Source organism: Anomalospiza imberbis, chromosome 6, assembly GCF_031753505.1.
Source record: "Anomalospiza imberbis isolate Cuckoo-Finch-1a 21T00152 chromosome 6, ASM3175350v1, whole genome shotgun sequence".
NCBI classification, from domain to species: Eukaryota; Metazoa; Chordata; class Aves; order Passeriformes; family Viduidae; genus Anomalospiza; species Anomalospiza imberbis.
Window position 1 is genome coordinate 49,832,642 of NC_089686.1, and position 20,593 is coordinate 49,853,234.

The 20,593-nt window shown below is 35.0% G+C and overlaps 1 protein-coding gene across 19 annotated transcripts in view; it reads left to right on the forward strand.

The window, feature by feature from the left end:
• The window catches only part of SOX6 (SRY-box transcription factor 6), a 370,313-nt gene that overhangs the window by 190,133 nt on the left and 159,587 nt on the right, over positions 1–20,593 (forward strand). For all 19 annotated transcript variants that reach the window (XM_068194094.1, XM_068194092.1, XM_068194095.1 and 16 more), the window contains one exon: positions 6,438–6,527. In XM_068194094.1, coding sequence (XP_068050195.1) covers positions 6,438–6,527 — 90 coding nt within the window. The remainder of the gene's footprint in view (positions 1–6,437; positions 6,528–20,593) is intronic.

Sequence of the window (20,593 nt, forward strand, 5' to 3'; positions counted from 1 at the left end):
TTGAAAGAAGAAAAAAAGGAACTATGGCAACAAAAAAAAGATCTATTTTAGTAATGTTACACAAATGTTACATCTTTGGATTAAAACAGAATAGATATACTATCCAGCAGTTAAATTTCTAATAGTCATGGTTAAACTGCATTTTATTTTTCAAGTAGTGAATGAAAACATGAAGTCCTTAATTTAATTTTGAATTGTTAGAAGAGTATAAAATTGTGTTCTTTCAAAGTGAATTAAATTAACCTTTTGCTTTTCTCTTTGATAAAGAAATGTTAGAGTTTGCGTATAATTCTAAAATACATAACATCAAGCATGAAAATGAGGAAATATTTTTATAATTTCATTCTATACTAGGTAGTTCTTTACCTCAAGGTAATCTGATTGGCAGTGAACTCACAAAAGACACATAAGCAAGCTGTTGCCATGTACTTGGAGAGGGATCTGTTAACTAAAGATCCCAACACACGTATATTAAAACTCATCACAGTTTTTAAAAAAACATACTCAATTTTCTGAATATTTCACCATTTTAATGACTGGATCTAATAATAGCAACAATGGACCTGCTGTTTTAGTTTAATTGTAAGTAACAAAGATTGACTAGAGTAAATCTAAATTCTGCTTGACTGTTATTCAGAAATATTTCATTTAGATTTTTCAATTCAGAAGAGGATTTAGTATTCTGTGAAGATTATTGAAACAAGTCTTCTTTTAGATCTGTGATGTATTACGTTATTATTTTAGGTGTCATGTCCTTAGTTTCACCCACTTGAAAAAAACATATTTGCGCTTGAAGCATGGGGTGAGATGTGCAAAGGTGCAAGAAGATGCAGGCCAAAAATGTTAGTGACTGTAATGTTAATTTGCAGCTTAGCTGGTTTTGGGGGAAAAAGCAGCTCTTCTGTAGAAGGAATCAAGTGCAATAGGCCTAGTAAGCACACAAATGTCTGTCACAAGGAGTTCATAATCTTATTTAACATTTTTTCAAAGAAAAAACCCCACACAATATTTATTCTCAAACAAATATTTCATAGATACTGACAGGCTAATTCCACTTGTGCTGTTTTTCTTATGCAGACTTGAATGAGGCATGTGAAGTCATTTGACAAAGGCTGGTCCAAAGGACACCTTTTCTCCCATGGAGCTGAAGGCAAAAAAAAAAAAATGTAATGAAAGTAGCTTGGGAAATATAGAACACTAGAGATGAAGGAACTGGCAAATTGATATTTAGTCCCCAAACTCTGCTCAAATGTCATATTTTTATGTTTAACAATATCTATTAAATTATAATGGGATATAACTATAGACTTAGCCCTGAAATAAAGACAAAGGTGCCTTTAGTTCTGTAGTATCATTCTTCTAAAATGCAGACAATAACTTCATCCTCCTCCTCATACTGTGGATATGATCATGTTTTAGAGAAATTTCTCTTGCAGCATGTCTGATTTATCTGCTAAATCCTCTCCCTTGTCTTTCTCAGTGCCTCTTTCCTTGAGATGTAACAATTCAAATGCATGTAGAAATATGTCACCTATACCTCTATACCTTTGATTGAATTATATTTCCGTATTGTTTATGAACTTGCTGTGCATTTGCAATCATTATTAATAAATCAATGTGCTTTTGTCTTCTGTCACAAAGTAATGTGTGGATTCAAAAAGAATTGTATGCAAAACAAGCCATGTTTCAGAACTCATATCATTAATAATTATCAGTTTGCAGTATTGTTACAGCATGTTTTGAGGGAAGCTTATTATAAAAGAAATAACAAGGTACTGCACAGTAAAAAGAATAAGACAGTTCAGTTGATCACTGGTATAGGTGTTATAAATATGCCAGTCTGCACTATAGCATTTTATTAAGTCTCAAAAAGTCAAAGCTGATTTGAAATAATAATGTCTGACAGCCAGTGCTTTGAAGTTTTGCTGCTGCACTCTCACATTTAGGTTTTCTTTTATGTATGACTTTACCATAAAAAAACAAAAAGTCACACATGGCATGAACGTCTTCCTTTTTTTTTTTTTTTTTTTTTTTTTTTAAATCTGTGTTTCAAAGAAAGTAATAGAAGGCCACTTTAGTGAATTAAGAGGATTAACAAAAAAAAGCAACCACCCCCCAAAATCAATGAGGATAGGTGCAGGCCACTGTCAGGTCATACAGTATTCATATAAGCTATAGCTGGGGTGAGTAACTTGTTGAAGAATGTATACGTGAAATTAAAAGGAAAGAAACCCAGAACTGAAAAAGGGGGAGAATAAGGATAAGACAAGAGGCAAAAGCTAGTCCTGATTCAAACAAGATGACTTTCATTCAGTCAGAAGAACTTGAGAGCTTGGCTGTGATAGCTAACATGCTCACTCTTCATCACCGGCTGTGCAACAAAGAGCTGGATTCCATCCATTCCATGACTGATTGATTACCCAACGGACAAATGTTAATTCTTTTCATCGATGCTTTGTCATTGTGAAGAGATCCTTTTCATCTAACACCTAGGGTTTTTTCCCCCTCAGCTTTTTTTTCCCCTGATTATATATATCTTTTAACATCCTCTTCTCATTCACCTTTGCAAAACTGTCATGTCTAACAAGATTCTCACAGTACTTTAAACTCCTTTAGTTTACAATTAAAATTGCTAACTAAGTATGTAACAAACCGTGATATTAAATAATACTCAAAGATTTAATTTAGTCATCATAATTATACTTAACCTGTTTGCTGTCCTTGAAGGAAATCTTTTCCTTCACAAGGGAAGAATATAAAGGAAGAGAAGCTGTGTGTTTTTTAATAGAATAAATTGCTCCAGTGCAACTTCACGAGTTTGATCTTACATGTGCCAGTAGAAAATATGCTACTGTGCGGCATAAGCCTGACTGGTTTATAAAGTCAGTGAGAAGAGCTAAAAATGTATAAATGCTAATTTCTTTCATTGCTTCTTTTATAATTGTCTTTAGCAAGAATATCCCTGAATTTTGAAAATGTCGGGATCCACAAGGTTTTGGAATGGTGCTGGAGCAGTGCAGGGAGAGTGATGCAGTGCAGATGTGAATTCGGGCTCCTTTCTTCACTGCTCAGTGCTGGAATCCAAGTCGATGTTTTGTTTCTATAATGAATCAAATCAGAAAATGAATCAATATGGATGAAGACATTTTACTGATGTCAGAAGATATCTCTGTAGATTTTATATATCTGTAAAAATTACTTTTCAGTACAGAAAGGAGAAAAATCCCTTTCTGATTCACAAACCTTTTTGAAATGTGTGTTTGTGAACATGGAATACAGAACTTGAAGGGAGTCATGCCTTTCAAGTATAAGTCTTTATATTTAGTTTTGGGTCTAATGTGGAGGACCTCCACAGGGCTTTAACCACATATCATTATTTTAAATTTGAAAAATTATGCAGAATAAACATGGTACTTGAAAATATACAGGATTTTCATAATGCCACTTTTACAATAGTATAAAAAAGTTTATTAAAAGGGTCATTGTGTAATCATTTTTGTAATCTTCTCAATAGCAAAATACAGGAGCTATAAATTGTGTGGTCAGATCCAGAACACAGAATTGGAATGAGCTAGGGGTGTTAAAAGAACTCTTTCTTAAGGAATTTTTCAGTCATTTGTAGAGAAAAATTCTAACTAGCAATGTGATTATATCAAAAAGGCACACAAATAGACCTGTTTTCCAATCTAGCTCTTTCCCAGTCTGTCTTTAGAAATATATTTTTTGTCCTTACATAATATAAGAACACTACAGATAAGCATGGGTGTTCTTAGGAACAGTGAGACAAAAAATAAAACAAGTGCTTTTGAGAAAAGTATTTTATCAATTTCAGTACTATGCTAGTTATTTCTTTTTTTTTTCCTTTTTTATTGAACTATTTGTTTTCTTTGTGTGAATTGAGGAAAGCATCTTTAAAAGCAGTAGAATACATAACCTATAGCAAACATCAAAATAAAATTCTAGTGCTTTTTTTTTCAGGGATGAGGGGTCTGAAATTTTGGCAGGGGAGAAACACAGAAACCTATTTTTAAACTAATCATGATATCACAAAAAAGGACAAATTATAATGTTCTATTGATAATTGATGGTTATTTCTTGATTCTCCTATTATCAAGCCAGAACTCATAAAAGTAATAAGTGCCTGTTATTGTTAAAAGTAAATTGTTATTATATAACTAGTATTTTAACACTGCCTATTGCAACTTACAGCTCCTTAATTTTGTCTCTTTCATAGAAAGATATAATTAGTAAATAAATTAGCTTTTCTGCTGAAATATTACTTCAAAAATATTTATGAGCTGTGTTGTCTTTCCATGGAGGCTTGCATGGTGAAAACATGTTGCAATTAAAACCTGATCTTTGATCTCTTGGTAGTTACAGTTTGGTTTGCTTTCAATCAGTTTTTGTTTTGTTAGGGGTTTTTGTTTGTTTGTTTATGTCAAATGAGTTATACTAATGAATTTTTAGGCTGAAATGATTTGTACCCTAAATTATGATTGGTCGTATGACTATTCTCTTCCTTGAACTTCTCCCTAAATCTTTAACTCCTCCTTTTGTGACCTCCTTGAATGTCTCTCCTCCCTCTGAGTATTTTTGGAATCGTCTGAAGTGGAACAAACTGTTACCCGTTGCAATGATATTATCTGTGTTGCCATTCTTAAATCTGGGCAATTTGCTTTTGCTTTCACATGTGTCAGTGCTTGTGCTGGGACTACTGAAATGAAATTTCAGCTGTGATTTGATCTTAATTTTTTTTGCCTTCTCGTACAACTCACTGTTAATTGGTGACTGGAGTAGGACCGGTACAAAAATAATTAAAATTTGGAATATTATTAGCTACTTAGAAAGCTTTGCGCCAATTGGTCATCTCAAACAAGTGGCCCCTTGCTATTAGAGTTTCTAGGAGGAGAAGGGTGTGGCTGTTTCCCAAGGAACACGGGGCTCAGCACTCACACATCATCATGGTCTTACAACAAAGCCCTTTGCTACAATTTGGTTTGGGAACAGAGATACATGTAGGTTTTGATATTTTGCAAACTTGCCCTAAGGGTTTCCAAGGAGTTTAACACAGACGTTGTTGGTGAGTGCCTACAAGTGAAAGCCAGCACACAAATTTTAATAAAGATTTTATTATTGCTAACTGGGAAGGAAAAATAAGTGTTGAGTTGTTTGTGAAGTTTTCTTGATAATTGTTTAGAAATCCGAACTGTGCTTCTTAAAAGTCATAAAAACCCACATCACATCAACCACAGAATCACAGAATGGCCTGGGTTGGAAGGGACCTTAAAGATCATTTTATTCCAACTCCCCTGTCATGGGCAGGGATGCCTTCCACTAGAGCAGGCTGCTCAGAGCCCCATCCAGCCTGGCCTTGAGCACTGCCAGGGATGGGGCACCCACAGCTTCTCCGGGCAACCTGTGCCAGTGCCTTACCACCCTCACAGTAAAGAATTTTCTCCTAATATAAACTCTAAACCTACTCTTTTTCAGTTTGAAGCCATTCTCCTTGAGCTGCCACTACATTCTCTTGTAAATAGTCTCTCTCCATCTTTCCTGTAGGCCCCCTGCAGGAGAATTTGCAGTCTTGTAGGCTCCCTTCATAAGAATTTCTATCTTAAAAATCACCTTTTCTAGGTATCTGCAAGTTTATCTATAATTTAGACATCAGAGCCAATTAGTTTAATTTAGGAACTGAAAAAAACATCTAGAATTTATTGGAGTCTGTTAGGCTCAATATAAAATTTTGTAGTGGGTTTAGGGTCTTATCACAGGAAGCTTACTAGGACCAATCTTTTACTTTCTCCAAAGTGTAATGACTTCAGTGACAGTTTTGCCTTCAGAAGGCCTCCCAGGCTGGGGCAAAGCCTTGAAATGCATTCTGAAGTTGACATGACGAAAGCCTATCTTCTAATCATTGCGTGTTGTTTATAGTGTACTGAGAAAATTTCTGATACTGTGAACATCGAATATGTAGAGTGCTTTCATGAATTCCATGGAGACATTATATGAATAACTTTTGCATTGACATGGGTATAAAAATGGGTTTCAGATGTCACTGTGTGCCAAATTTCCAAAAAAAGCTACTAAATCTTCATGTATAATTTCGAGTGTACAATCATTCTCAAATGAAAAAGACAGAATTCGTATATACATTGGCAATCTATGCATGTAAATTGGCAGTTAGCACGCATAAATCCTCAACGAAGTTTTCCTTTCAATTAGACCCTTGTTAAATCCATAGTAACTCCATTAACCCCAGGGGAATTACTTTGGATTTAAAATGCAGTTAAATAAGAACTATGTTTGGCTGCAAGTTCATTTCCTTTCTATGCTGTGATTCAAATGGTACTGGGAGAACAGTCTTAAAATGAAGGTGGCACCTGTTTTCCTGTAGGACTATGCTTCATAATTCTTTTCTTTTCTTTTCTTTTTAATAGATTCCTCCTGTATGGAAAAGCTACTTTCTAAAGACTGGAAGGAGAAGATGGAAAAATTAAACACAAGTGATCTCCTTGGAGAAATTAAAGGTATCCCACTAGATCAAATTTTAAATGGTTGCATATATTTTAAGAAAGAGATTGAGGATTTTTGAAATTTCAGAAAAAAATAATAGAAATAGCTGTCATGACTAGATGGTGCCATTCTTTCCAGGCAACTCACTGTGGTTTTTAATGCTTATCTTTGAAATGACTGATGAGTGTGCAAAAAAAAAAAATGGAGTATGTCACAATCAGTTATAGGCAGTATCAGGGATGTTATCACAAAACACCAGGTTAGTAACATTAGTTCACTGACATCAGCCATATATCTCTGAGCAGAGGAAGAAGAAGAAATGCAGACTTACCAGTACTTGGTACTGCTTCTTCCCAGTTGCACAAACTGTGTGTATAAATAGCTTTCCGATTATAAAGGGTGGTAATTGTGCCATTGCTATTTTAAATCTTTGATTGAAAATTGAAAAAAAAAATGTTTGTATTAATCCCATTATGCAGAGAAAGAGCAGGTCTGGATACAATTTGGGACTTACTGAAATCAGTGCAAAATTTGTTGTATATGTGGGCAATAATTTGCAGTATTCTCATTATTTCTTGAGCCAGAATCCTAGGAAAAGTGAAAATTTCTTGACAATTAAGTAGTAGGTAGAAAACTTGAAGTGTTTTTCCTCACCCATTAATTCTTCCAAGCATTTTCTTAGTCAGAAGAAATTCAGTGTTATTGATTAAGCAACAAATTTAACATGTGCTTTTTTTGTGCTGTGTGAAGTGGTCATAAAGCATGTTTGAGTAGTACACAAAGTACCCAAGATTTATTTCTCTTCATTTGTATAGTTTTGTTAAACTGCAACTAAAAAGGTGTGGAAACAAAAATTCGTGTTCATCATGTTAATAAAACTTTTCTGTAAAATAAATAAATATATATATATATATATATATATATATATATATATATATATTTTCTATTTGATGAAAATTGATGCTTAGGGATTTAAATTTCCACTGGGGAAATTCAGGTCAGTTCCAATTTTTATTTTTATTATACAAGTAGATGAAAGATTGGCTCTTTTTAATAAGTAAGTTATAATTGGTTCCTTCAGGACCAAAAATCTGTTGGATTCTCCTGATTTTTCTGGTAGAATTATGACAATGCATATATGTTAGGTGGGTAAGAAATCCCATAGTAATATCAGTGATAGAAATATAGCATACAATTTTGCAGGATCATGTTAAAATTGACTGCAATAAAATCCAAAAAAATTATGTCTTGAAATCACAATCTATTTAAAGCCATATTGTCTCTTAATACTGTGGAAAACATTGAATGCTAGTTGAATTATTATTGTCTATTAATTGCAAAATATAGCTACTTAGTCTTTAAATAGAAACTACTTGAATGCTATTAGCGAATCAAATTTAAAAGAGGTGGCATCTCTAACAATGCAGAATAATGTTCTTTATTCTTTTATATGGCACAAAATGCTTTCTAATGACATCTCATTTATTGAAAAAGAAATGTTTGTTTTTCTGGATTTACATTGTTCCTCCTATTTTCTTAGCATATATGCTCTCTGCAGAGTGAGTGGGTAGAGCTCTTGCCTCTCATCCTTTTCTCATCTCCCTACAAAGCAATCTCACTCAGATTTGGAAGAATTCTCAACTACCTTTTCCAGGGGAATAATCCATTAAGTGCGTAAAAAGGATCCTCAGATTAGGCTCAGCAGATTTATGTGTTGCTAGTCCCTCAGTTTCCACAGCCCATTTCCTGTGTAACCTGTCCTTAAGTTGTCATAACATCTGCAATATTCATCCATGCTGCTTGTTGGCTTCCAGCAAGATGTGATGCATTTAATTTTTTAAAAATAGAACCAACATGGAAGACAAAAAATGGTTGCTATTATGTTGTGTTTTACACTTCAGACCTCTTGACAAAGGCATTACTGTCGTTTTATAGGAAAAGAAAACTAGGTGCAGGATTACATAGCATACACACCTGTTCCTGGTGTAGGAACAGGTCTGAAGTTGGAATACTTTGGGCTCCCAAACCCATGACCTAATCACTGTCTCCAGGCTGGTTACCTCTGAGCCAATAAAACCACTATTAACCCAATAGTCTGCTATTAACTCCTATCAGCATTTGTGTACCTTAAATCATCTCAGAAAGGAAAAAAAAAATCCACAGACAAATAACAATCTAGCACATGGCAGCATGAAAACCTGATTACATGAAGTGAACAAAACGAATTGGGGAAAGCACACTTTAAAATAAATCCTTTTGTTGTACAAGGTGGTAGATTCCACAATCATGAAGTTAATTTTCATGGTGATAAATGAATTTCCAGCAAAATAATTGGTAGGGCATTCTGGGATCTGAAAGAACTACATTTGAAAATCTGTTGTCTTTGGGAGGTCAAATACAATTTTCCTCAATTTCCGTTAGATTCTAAATAATTTTATTGAATTGAACTTGTGCAGAATTTCTGCTCATATTACAGAGAGTCTAACTTAGAGACATGAAGTTATGTGGTAAAAATAAATCAATGAGTTCATTAGAGGGAAAAAAAAAAGTTGAATATAAGAAAGGAAGGTGTGGTCCTCTGAGGAGCTGCTCTTTGCACTGACTGTTACTGGAGTTGTTTATTTTAGAGAGAAGGCGTTGTTCTCACTAAGGATAACCTGAGCACATATTCTTCCTCGGTGTCTGCACAACCACAGCCCTCCCCCTTCAGTGAAAGACTAGCATCTTGGTTGTGGGAAGGCAGTTCACTAAGAATCAGTGCCAGAAAAAGGATGAAAGCAGGAAAAAAAAATGTACCACTGACACAAACTGTTTCTATTCATGTTTGGGAAGCACACAGACAAGAAGAAAAGATAATTGGCTGAGAGGAACAAATAAAAACGGTATTTTCTTGCTTTACCTTCTATATTTAGAACACAATAGCGTTAATCAAGATATAATTATAAACTATATCTATTAATTTAGACAATAGAGGGCAATACAAAAGTAACAAAAAGTGAATAATTCATTTTTTCTCGGCGTGGGATTGTTCCTGTTCACAATTACTCTTGCATAGTGTGCCTCACTTGTAAAATCACTTTTTCTGAGTTTCTTTATTAGGATTTCACTTATTGATAATGGTCCAGAATCTTCCTTGAATTCCAGCCAAACAAGCCATTGAGTTCAGGGAGGTTGCATGAATCTGAGGAGAATCTGGCAGAATGCTTTGTAGCCAAATTCCAGTGGTTAAATAAGTCTGCTTGTTCATTTGATATGTTTATAAATGAAACACATAGGTCAAGTTTTCAAATGTCTCTGAAGCAGTTGACCTGAGTTAAATGCCTTGCTCACCTGGAAAAAAACCCCCAGAGCTGTCCGTGAAAATAGTTTGATTGTATCCCATTTGCCAGGGTGTGCATGCAAATAGATTTATTTAAGATATACAAGCAATTTGTTAGGCTTACATCTGGCTTTTGCAGTATTTATTTCTTTTGTATAAAAATCAGGATCAGGAAATACTTTTTATTCTAATTGTTGTTATTACATATTTGAATAAACAAAGTGGGGCAGGGCTCTTTTCTTTATTTCCAGATATTTGGGTGCACAGAGCTCTGTCCTCACCCTCCCTCACTGCATGTATTTCTGTTGCTGGGTTATCTAGTTTTTCTTCAGCAGCCACAGCTAGGCAGAGTAGCATCATTTATCACTATACAGAGTCTGTTTCAAGTTTTCTGTTTCTGTTCCAAATATAAATCTCTGGAATAGCACGGTCTTGCATGCATCAGGCAGTTGTCCTACTGAAATAGCCCTCAATGGTCTTTCTCAGCATGCAGAGTCTTTGAAGATCAAATAAGAAAGGTCAGTCTTTAAGTAACTTAAGCAATGATGTTATCGTGAAAGGGTCAGAATTGGTCTAGCAGCCTTAGAGGAGAGTGACTCCTGGGTCAGCAGCTCCTGTGCTGCAGGTTAGTCCTCTGCCTTCTATTGGTGGTGTTTACAACTGGAACTCTCTATATTTATAGGCATTGTGTCCTGAATGTCACATGCTGTCTTTGTACAGTAGACTCTATTTTGGGGAGGTGAGTGATTGATGTCCATGGCTTTATCCAAGGCTGTTTCTATTATGCTTCCCATGCTTATCCCGTCTCCTTTTATATTTGCTGCTTTAGTAATGAGAGTCTAAACCCCCGGTTTTGTGTGATATGTGCACCTTATGGCCTCAAAGTATTTTGGTAGGTGGGAGGCAGAATTCCTGCTTCCTAGGAAAAATTGAATGTAGTATAATGGAGCTACTTCACCCACTTGATAGTTATCTTGTAAGATACCCACAGTTTTGGAAAGGATGTTTTTCCCTGGTATGGGAACAGGAGAGACACAAGGAGGTGTTTTCTAGGAGCATTTTTGTGTGTATTAATGACTGCAAGAGGACTGTGAAGCACAACTGTTTCAATCCAGTAATTTAACACTCTCCATTTCAGGAATAGTCTTGAAAGGAGTTGTGCATGAATGAATCTTTGAGAAAGTTGTGGTTTTTACAGTGAATTAATTTTTTAAAAACCATACATTATTTACAAAACATTTTAAAATGTTATTTTTGCTTCTATTTTATAAAATTTGTCTTCACAGATAAGCTTTCAGGTGTTTCTTGTGGCACTATATCAAATCTGAAGTCCATTTTGAGGAAAATAAATCTGTTTTCCTTTAGCCCTGATCAACACTGTAGTCTGAATTTGTAGTAATTATTTTTCAGTATAATTGCTGAAAATTCTTTCTCATGAAGTCTAAGGGTATGTAACAGTCTGCCTCATAAATATGTATAAATAAATATATATAAGCCTTATATCACAGAGGCACTCAGAGGTTTTTAATTATGTCACTTTGTATGGCTATAGACATTTCAAAGCTCTCTTTTGTGCTCTCTGTTATAAACATATTTTATTTCTTTTGAAGTCTGTGTGATATACATACTAGCAATTAAAAACCCAGCTCAGGCTTTGAGACACAGGGTCTTCTTAATTAAAACTCAAACAAAAGCTACAAGCAGAAGCCCCACTATATGATTAAGGTCTAAAGTGTTATGATACATTAGAATCGTTGTTAACTGCTAGGATTTAAAAAATCAATACACAGGAAAAAGAATCAACTGGTTCCAATTAGTGAAACCAATGAAAACATTCAACAAAACAGCATAGCCCAGAACCCCAACACCCAAATCCTCAAGAAATTGGTCCTGACTAGGAATATACCACAGGCAGTAAAGGTTTCTCATAATGAATTTATTGCCATGATCCAATGAAGTGATATATTCAGCTTTGTGCCGCAGCTCTCCAAATCAGAGCAGTGCTTTTGTTTTGCCATTGCTCCAGCCACCAGCACTTTGTGTAACGTGGTTCAAGGGCTGTGCTTCCAGGTCTAACCTGACCTGCTAAATTAAGACATTTGAATGCCTGAATATTTCATAAGAACGTTCAACAGTTAATGTTTGCATGCCATTTAGTCGAATTTGCTTGAAGAAGGTAATGAATTCCAAAAATAAAAATATTTTGGTTAAGCTTACCAAGCCCCATTGTATCTGTTATGGTAAAGATACCAGCACAATTAGACTAATCACTGGTGTAAAACATATTCAACTATATTTTCTTATGTCTTCTTGACTTATTTTTTTAATATGAAATATATTTCTTCAGATTCTGGATTTAAACAGACAAACGCCCAGTTGTACAGACAGAGAATAGTTCTGTGGAAGAGATTGGACTGCTCACTGTACATAGTGCTAGTGTTTAAATTATGTACATATAAGTCTTGGCAGGATTGAAGCTGTGTTTATCACATTAAAAAAAGCCAAGCATTTTTGTTGCTCTAGTCTTTTGGTGAGAGGGTTGTATTTCAGTGGCACCTCTCACAATCATGCATACTTCTAATGTTGAAAGTTAATGACTATTACCATTTCTAGTTCTTAAAACTCCAGAACTATAAATTACACTGTAATCAACCTTTCACATAAATCAAGTTTTCCATATTGTTGAATATATTTTATAAAAAACATCAAGCAGGATGTATGGCCTTTAGTTCCAGGCACCCAGTGATTTTTTTACTTACCACAGTCACAGAAATCTATATGTTTTTTACCTTATCAGTGTATATTTCTAAGCTTAACTATTCAGAGGTCAACGTATGAACTCTGTACTACACTGAAATAAATATGACAGCCCACTCATATTCAGGGTTTTGTGAAATGTGTTCCAAATAATGTAGTAAGAAATAGTATCAACGGTTCATGGGAAAAAGCAACAAGATGGATAATGATGCTAATAATAAGGAACTGAAACATCAATACATTTCTTTTGCACATTACAACAGACTGCCTTCTGGAATGTAATCCATTCTTTATTTTTACAATTAGTGACAAGAAAATGTGCGGTATTAAAATGTGTTTATTTTCAACTGCCATCTAATTTTTTTAGCAGAAAAAAGGTTGCCTATAAACTAAAAGTTACAAGTCTGTTCTCCACTTTTTCCACAAAATAGCATTTTTCTCTGTTGGGAGGTTGTTTTGGTGGTGTGTGTATATATATATATATATATATATATATATATATGTATATATATGTATGTATGTATATATGTATGTATATATATTTTTTTTTTTTCAGTATATCAGTCATGGCTTTCTGTAATAAATACAGAGCCTTTAAGTGCAGTAGAAAGGCTTACTACTAGAAAGGGAAGAATGTATCACTACTTGGATCTTAGCACCTTCTCCTCTGAAAGTGGATGTCAGTGGCAAATTTTATTTTTCCCTTCGGGCCCAGCTTAGTTACCAATGAAGTTTCTTCCCTTTAGTAAAATAAAACTCCTACTGAAGACAAATATACAACCTCTTATGGAAAATTACGTGTTTATGTAGGAGTTTGCACTGCTAAAAAAAAGTGGAAACTCCATTTCTTGTATTCCATTATGCTTTGGTGCTTTTGAGTTTTTGTTGTTTTTTGTTACAAAGTCAATTTCTAACAAAATCTAGAAAAATACATATAGGCACAGTATGGAAAGGACTGAAATTTTCTGGTCAATTTGGATGTTGTGGAAACCTCCAGATCTACTTCTATCAGTCCTTTGTTATTGGTGTTTCATATTCAGGGAACTTTAAGTGCTATATAAAGAACACAGGAACAGCATTCTGTCCCTGGACACTGTTCAACCTGTGGAAGGGTGTAAGGAAAGGGCAAACATACACCAGTATTTCCTCAGCATACTCTTCCAATTTCCCACAAATATGATTAATGGGTTGCTTGATTCAGAGGTGGTAATTCAGGTTTAATGACCCTTGATAGAATTATCATCTATGAACATGTCCAATCACTTTTGAACCCTTTAACAGACAGCTGCAAAGTCTGCGGGGATAAGCTCAGCAGTTAGCAATATGGTGTATATTTGCACCTAGTACCTTGCAGGTGCCCCTAGATCTTAGAATGGATATTCTTAGAGTGAACTGTTCTCTGCACATCTTCTCTGTTGCACTATGCTCTGTCACTTTTCTAGGTTGAAAAATAAAAATATGTTTATTTATTCTTTATATGAAAGCTATTCAGCACTTTGACCACTCTCCTCAGCCTTCTCTGCAGCTAACTGGGAGAGAAACCCCTTGCATAAAATACCACTTTCTGAGCAATATCAAACTTTGGCAGTGAATAACAAGAACCTTTGTGGCAATCCTTTTCACTTTCTGTTGGTTTTAAACTGTTTCTGAACAGAAAGTTGTGTCTTGAAGTGGGATCCTGATGTGTGGATATTGTGTGGTAATGAGGCTATCCTGATGATACCAGAGATCAGATTCTTTTTCTTTTCTTAAGAGATACGTACTGGGAACTTAACAAATTGAGGCAAGTCAGAAATGTCATCTGTAAGACTCAAGGCACATAGCATTAGTATTGAGGAAAAATGAAGTAGGAGCACATTTAGTAACTCCCTTGCAACTGATAATAGCAAGAACCTAACGTGCAACCTGACACAGACACTGCCTCAAAAGCCTAAGCTCAATGAGGAATAGAAGAAGAAATACAAGAAGGGTTGTCCTTGTCCCCTCTAAACAAGTTGACCTTTCAGAGGAGGTTAATTATCAGTGTTTTTTTCAAGATATCTTGATTTGTTTAACTGTGTCACCTCACTTAGGATCTGACCAATGTCATCTGACAGTTTTCTGCCAAAGGGCAAATCTAGCCAAACTGGGCTCATTTTCCTTGTTTTTGCCTCCTCCTGCCAACATGAAAGCGATTTCAGGCTAATCATGACCCCCTTGCTCCAATCTGAATAGTTATCAATTCGCTATGTCCCTTCTGTTCCTCCCTCGAATATTTATGGTGGATTAAAGTAAATAATTCATCTATTTTCCATCCCAACAATTTTTTTTTTTGTTTTGGCATGATTTGCCAATAGAGAAAATTTTCAAAATCACTATAAAGATGAAGTCACATCAATCAATTAATACCAGTATATGAATTTTAAAGAAAATAGAAAGATAAATTGAAATAATTTCCACAGAAATTTGTCTGAACTGAGGAAAGCAAATCTCTGAAGGATGTAGCCTGCCCTGATCCTATGAATTCATTGTAGGCATTACTCTCTGTGATAATAATATTAATAGATTTATAGCCAGGCAGCTTGATCAAAACTGGATCTTTGTCATTAGCTCTCACACTGAAATCATGTTATTATGAACATATCTTTCTTACTTTTTTTTAAATTGCTGTTAGTTTAACCCATATATCCTAATATTTACCTTAGTCTGTATTGATATATTTTGACAAAGTTTAATATTAGATGTATTGTTATAAATTTCTTGAAGAGTTATTCAAGATTAAGCTGAGACCTGTTCTAAAGCTGCTTAAAATTTGCTGCCCCATAGATTGCAGTAATGAGAGGCTAACACACTCATGTTGGGAATGAATCTTCATGTCTATTAAGATTTGTTTGAACAGGTTTCTATCACAACAGGTGCACAATTACTTTATGAGTAAAATATTATCAGCCTTCCAAATTAGCCAGGGCAAAATGCAAGTTGTCTGATTAAATAATCAAACTCAATACTTAAAATGCACTTGATTTACACAGGAATTTTAAGATGCTAAGTCCCAGTCTATCAGTGAAAATGTGATTGTTTGCAGCATGCAAGTAGCAGCTTGTAGAGTATCCTGTTCAGTATGTTTTACATAATTCACCCTACATTATACAACACAAAACCACTAAAAAAGCGTATAATAACGGGTTTTACTTCTAGTAAAACAATTTTAATCTTCCAATGAAGGTATTATATTATGCATTAAAATCAGGAAAAAAATGGGCCTCTAGTAGAAAATAGCTTGAAAGTGTTCTGCATTCAATTAGGAGGCACATCAGTTTGGAAATAAAAAACCCAATGTTCTTTTAAAATAATTTCGTTTATGAAGAGGGAGGGACTAGAGAAAAATCCTGTGAGTCTGAAGAGCAGCTTGCAGTGTGGAGATCACATGTGTCACCAGTTACTGAACAGCTTAGTAAATACAGTGACAGAGACCCAAGAAATGAGTCAAATCTGAAACAGTAGGTTCACCCCAAAGGGGAAACTTAGCAGTGCAGCTGTCAGGCACAGATTATACACAGGTAACTGTTTGTTTTCATATCTGAATCTGCTTGTCAGTCAAGGAATGCTGTGAATCAGGAGATGGGATCTCAAATACAAAACCACAAAGTCAGAGACAGCATCTGGAGGAGCTCCAAGCCACAAAAATTAGGGAAGAAACACAGAGGAAACAAAAACTGTAAATGCTTGCATGGATTCTGCCTCTATATACATTGAATTTAAATAATTGTGTTGATACATCAGTAATAATAATTGCTGATAAAAATTATAGTCCTTATTTTGGGCAGCAATATGTTTTACTAAATGTGAAATTAAATGCAATTTGTATTAATTAGGGATAATATGAAAGTATGTAAGCGGTTGACATTTCCGACATTTTTAAACACACTACTATGTGTGAAGATAGATCTTTTGCATTTGTTTTGGCTTGGAAATACTGTGGATTGATATATGCCCCTGAAGTATTCTGTTGACATAAGATCCCAGTTCTAACCCCTGAGATCAGAAAATTATTTATAGTTCACTGTAGTTTGAAATTTAATTATGGGACTTGATCTTTGATGTAACTGTTTAGTAGACAATTTTAGCTTTCCCTGAAAGCTGGAATACACCTTAGTACAGATACTAAATCAAAATCTTCTAATTGCAGGTGGCACACTCAGATTGCAAGATTTAAGAAGTCAGTGTACTGTATACAGATATTTTTATGTAGACTTACACAAATAAGTTGTTCTAAATGTGGGGAAATTTACAGACAAATCAAATCTCAATTGATAACCTCAAAAGAACAGGTTTATTAAGGAAGGTCAAGAAAATGAAATGGGCATAGCTGTTCTGTGGTTTAGTTTTTCCAGATTCCTTAAGAATTTTAGAGTGCCTATTGGCTTCTAATTGAAAGTTTTACCTTCAATCCCTGCCTCTGGTGCCAGGACACATTTGCTGGGATTCTGCAAGAGTCACAGGATGACTGTGGATATTTTTTTTAGGGGCTGTAGAAAATAGAGGTTTTTCTACTTGTGGATGTATTTAATTGACCCGCCTATCTGGTTGTTTTTTTTTTTTTTTTTTTTTTTTTTTGGTTGTTGCTTTCTTACCCTTCCAGGGGTTTTACAGTGTAATTTTGTACCTCTCAGACTTCAGCCAAAGACAGGGTACCCACTTCTGAAGGATAAGGGTTTTCCTAAAAAGAAATACTTAATCCTATCAGGTTAAGGTCTGCCAATTTTCAAGATAGCAGCGATAGACAAAGGCACTTTGTGTCTCTGCATACTCTCAGAAAACATATCCCACCATCAGACAGATATCAACACTTGGTGCTAAGAGTGGGACACAGTGAAAATTCTCCCTCTGCTGACCTGGAAAAGCCACAGTCAGTCTCTACACATAGCTAAAGTTCATTTAACTTAATAGCTAAGTGAGGTTATTCGCCCACTTTGCCTCTTTCTCTCCTCTTCCATGTGTATTGTACTCAAAACTACCGAGAAGAGCTCTTTTCTGAGCCATAGTTGTGACTACTGAAAAGTGATATGGTGATCAGCAGCAAATAACCCATGACAGAATATAGGTGTTAATTGCTCTTTAGCAGAATCTGCCATAAAAAATTCACATTATGACATCTATGTCTGTGTAAAATATTCAAATACATTGAACACATAGAAATTAATATAAAGTTCAGATTTGGAAGTGAGGGAAAACTGAAGATGGATGTATTGAAAATAAATGTTTTTTAGCTTGTTTTAATTAAATAGTCTTCACAAAGGACAAAATCATTCCTTCCAAAAGGCTCACTCCAACACTCACAGCATGACTGGATGGGGCCCGGAGCAGCATGGTCTAGTGGAAGTTGTCCCTGCCCATGGCAGAGGGGTTGGAATGGGAATCTAAGGTGCCTTCCAATCCATGTTATTCCATGTTTTTGTGACCTGTTAAAGGAGACCACTGCTCCTCACTTCTCAAAGTCAGATCAGGCAGACCAGCTGGCATCACCACTTCCAAGGCTGAGACTGCAGCTCCTGTTCAAAATGATAACATTCACAGACTCAGTTTTGAAAGAGTTCATTTTCTGTGGTTCAAGAATTCAAGATATGTGATATGTGTTTAATATTCTTGACTGACAGCTAGAAGATAGGAAATGGTTAAAAGATATGGTGAGAATTAGAAGATTAGTTGGTAAACTAGGTAATGGTTTTGACATCTACCTATTCAGGCTTTTAGAGACTTAGTAGTGCTATTTTTTGTCAGTGTTAGCTATGTCATAGCAGGTGCAGAGTTGTCAAGTTGGTTAAACAACTGAGGATTACTCCATCCTAAACCAAATTAATGACAAAATCAATAATGAGTTCTTGACTTTTTTTTTTTTTTTTTTTTTTTTTTTTTTTTTTTTTTTTTTTTTTTTGCATAGGGAATGAAATGTGAGAGAGAGTGTGAGAGTGTTGCCTTATAAATGCATTTTAATGTATTCTCTTGTGTTCATTCATCCTCTTATACAGGGTGGTAAGTCTTATGTAGAGTTCTGTCTATGAATGTTGAGTCCAAGATAGACCTGAAGATGCAGGCTTTCCTTTACTGCAGGCTGCTGATGTCCCCTAAATGCAGGACATTTAAGGTACTCTGAAGCAGAAGAACCTTATATTTCCTGTGGCATATTGAGCTAATACTCTAAGGAGGAAACTGAAAATTTGTTAAGTGAATCTAGTCCATGCCACTTGGAAGTTACCAAATTGGTACTGAGATCTAGAGAGTGACATCTAAATATCCCAAGTCCTCCAGCAATCCTTCAACAATATTTCTATTTATTTTAATACTCTTAAACAGCCAAATATATTGATGGTTATACTTTAGAAGATACTGTAAGGATGTGGTTGAAAAGTATTTTGTACTAAGTTTATTACCTATGTGAAACTCAAAGTGAGTAACTTTAGATTTTGACCAAAACCTGTCAGCCCTAAGCCCAAGGTGTACAGACCATCACATAATCCAGGTTCTCATGTCTACTAGTTGGTGTTGCACAACAGAAAAGTAAATAAAACTTCTGTGTTAAGGAAGGACAGTTGGCCAACCCATAGGTGTGAATTTCCATAGGGGGAAAACAAATCTTAATAAAAAAAGTCATCCAGTACTGTATTTGAAGGGCTAAAGCTGTTACAAAAGAACTCAGACAAAAAAACAGAATGGAGATCTTTGGCATAAAGGGGGAAAAACCAGCAAAATACCCACTTCATTTCAGGAGGAATTATAAATACAGACACCGGAATGAGGAAGAACAGGGGAAAATTACATTTTTGCACTAATATTATCTCTACCTCTGACTAATTTCCAGGGATTTCCAGATCCTGGTGGGGCTTGTGTATTTTGAATCAGTCAAATAGATCTCTCTTCCCTCTTCCAAATACCTATCCACCCTGCCCTAGAACCTATATAAAACTTTAAGCCAGCAGCAGCATTTACAAAGACATTCCATGGCTGTAGTGTCAGCTGGCGGAAGAATCACATCAGGATCAAGTTAATTGAAAATTTTAAAGGTAATATTATGTGAGTCACACACATTTATCTCATTTTTCAAAATCGTTTAAGATGTCATCTGAGTCAATGGGTCTTAGATGTTTCAAACATTTTTGAAAACATGACCACAGGGATATTTGCAATAGTAAGGGGCCTAAATCTCTTAAAAAAACTGGCCCAGAGACACCTAAATCTGAGAAACTCCTTGGAAATGTACCTGAGATCTTTGCAAGTGCAAAGAGATTGAAATTTTGATTTAAAATTTATTTAAAGTCAGTAGAGAGGAAATAACCACAAAATACATTGCTTAAGTTCAAAATTATTTTGCAGTCACAACTAGCCATCATTTAAGTTGGCATTATTTCAGCATCAGTTACACGAAGTAACTTCTGTGAAACACCTCAGAAACATTGCATCGAGTTGCAACAGGTGTGTTCCAGACAAAACTATTTTTTTTAATAGAACACTTCAAAAGAAGATGATTAACTTTCAAAACTAATTGAGAGTAGTCTCAATTGGTTTTGAAAATTTGTTTTCCCTGCTTCTGCTGCTTCTTTGAGTTTTTTGTTTAAGTGTCTTGTTAGGAAGGAAAAATATTGCTGCAATTGTGGTTGCCATAGAAATAAAATAATGCAAATGCAACCTGGACAGTATTAAGTTGTCTTAAGGAGAGAGAAACAATTAGAAGATCCTGATTTCTTTAATATATCCTGGGTCTATTTATAATATATTGAATTAGAATGCTGTTATAGTAGAATTTAAAACCTCTTGGTATGCTTCCTACATATTTCCAGTGCTTCAAGAGTTATTGTGAATCGTTGTAACACTGTGCTTAAAGTTTTGCTAAATCCTTTGAATATTGGATTATATTAAGACTTTTGAGCAGGCAGTGTTTATGTTTTTTTTTTTTTTCCTGAGTGATCCTTTTTCAGTGGTAGAATACCTATGGAAGCACAAAAAACCACCCCATGATATCACTCTGGG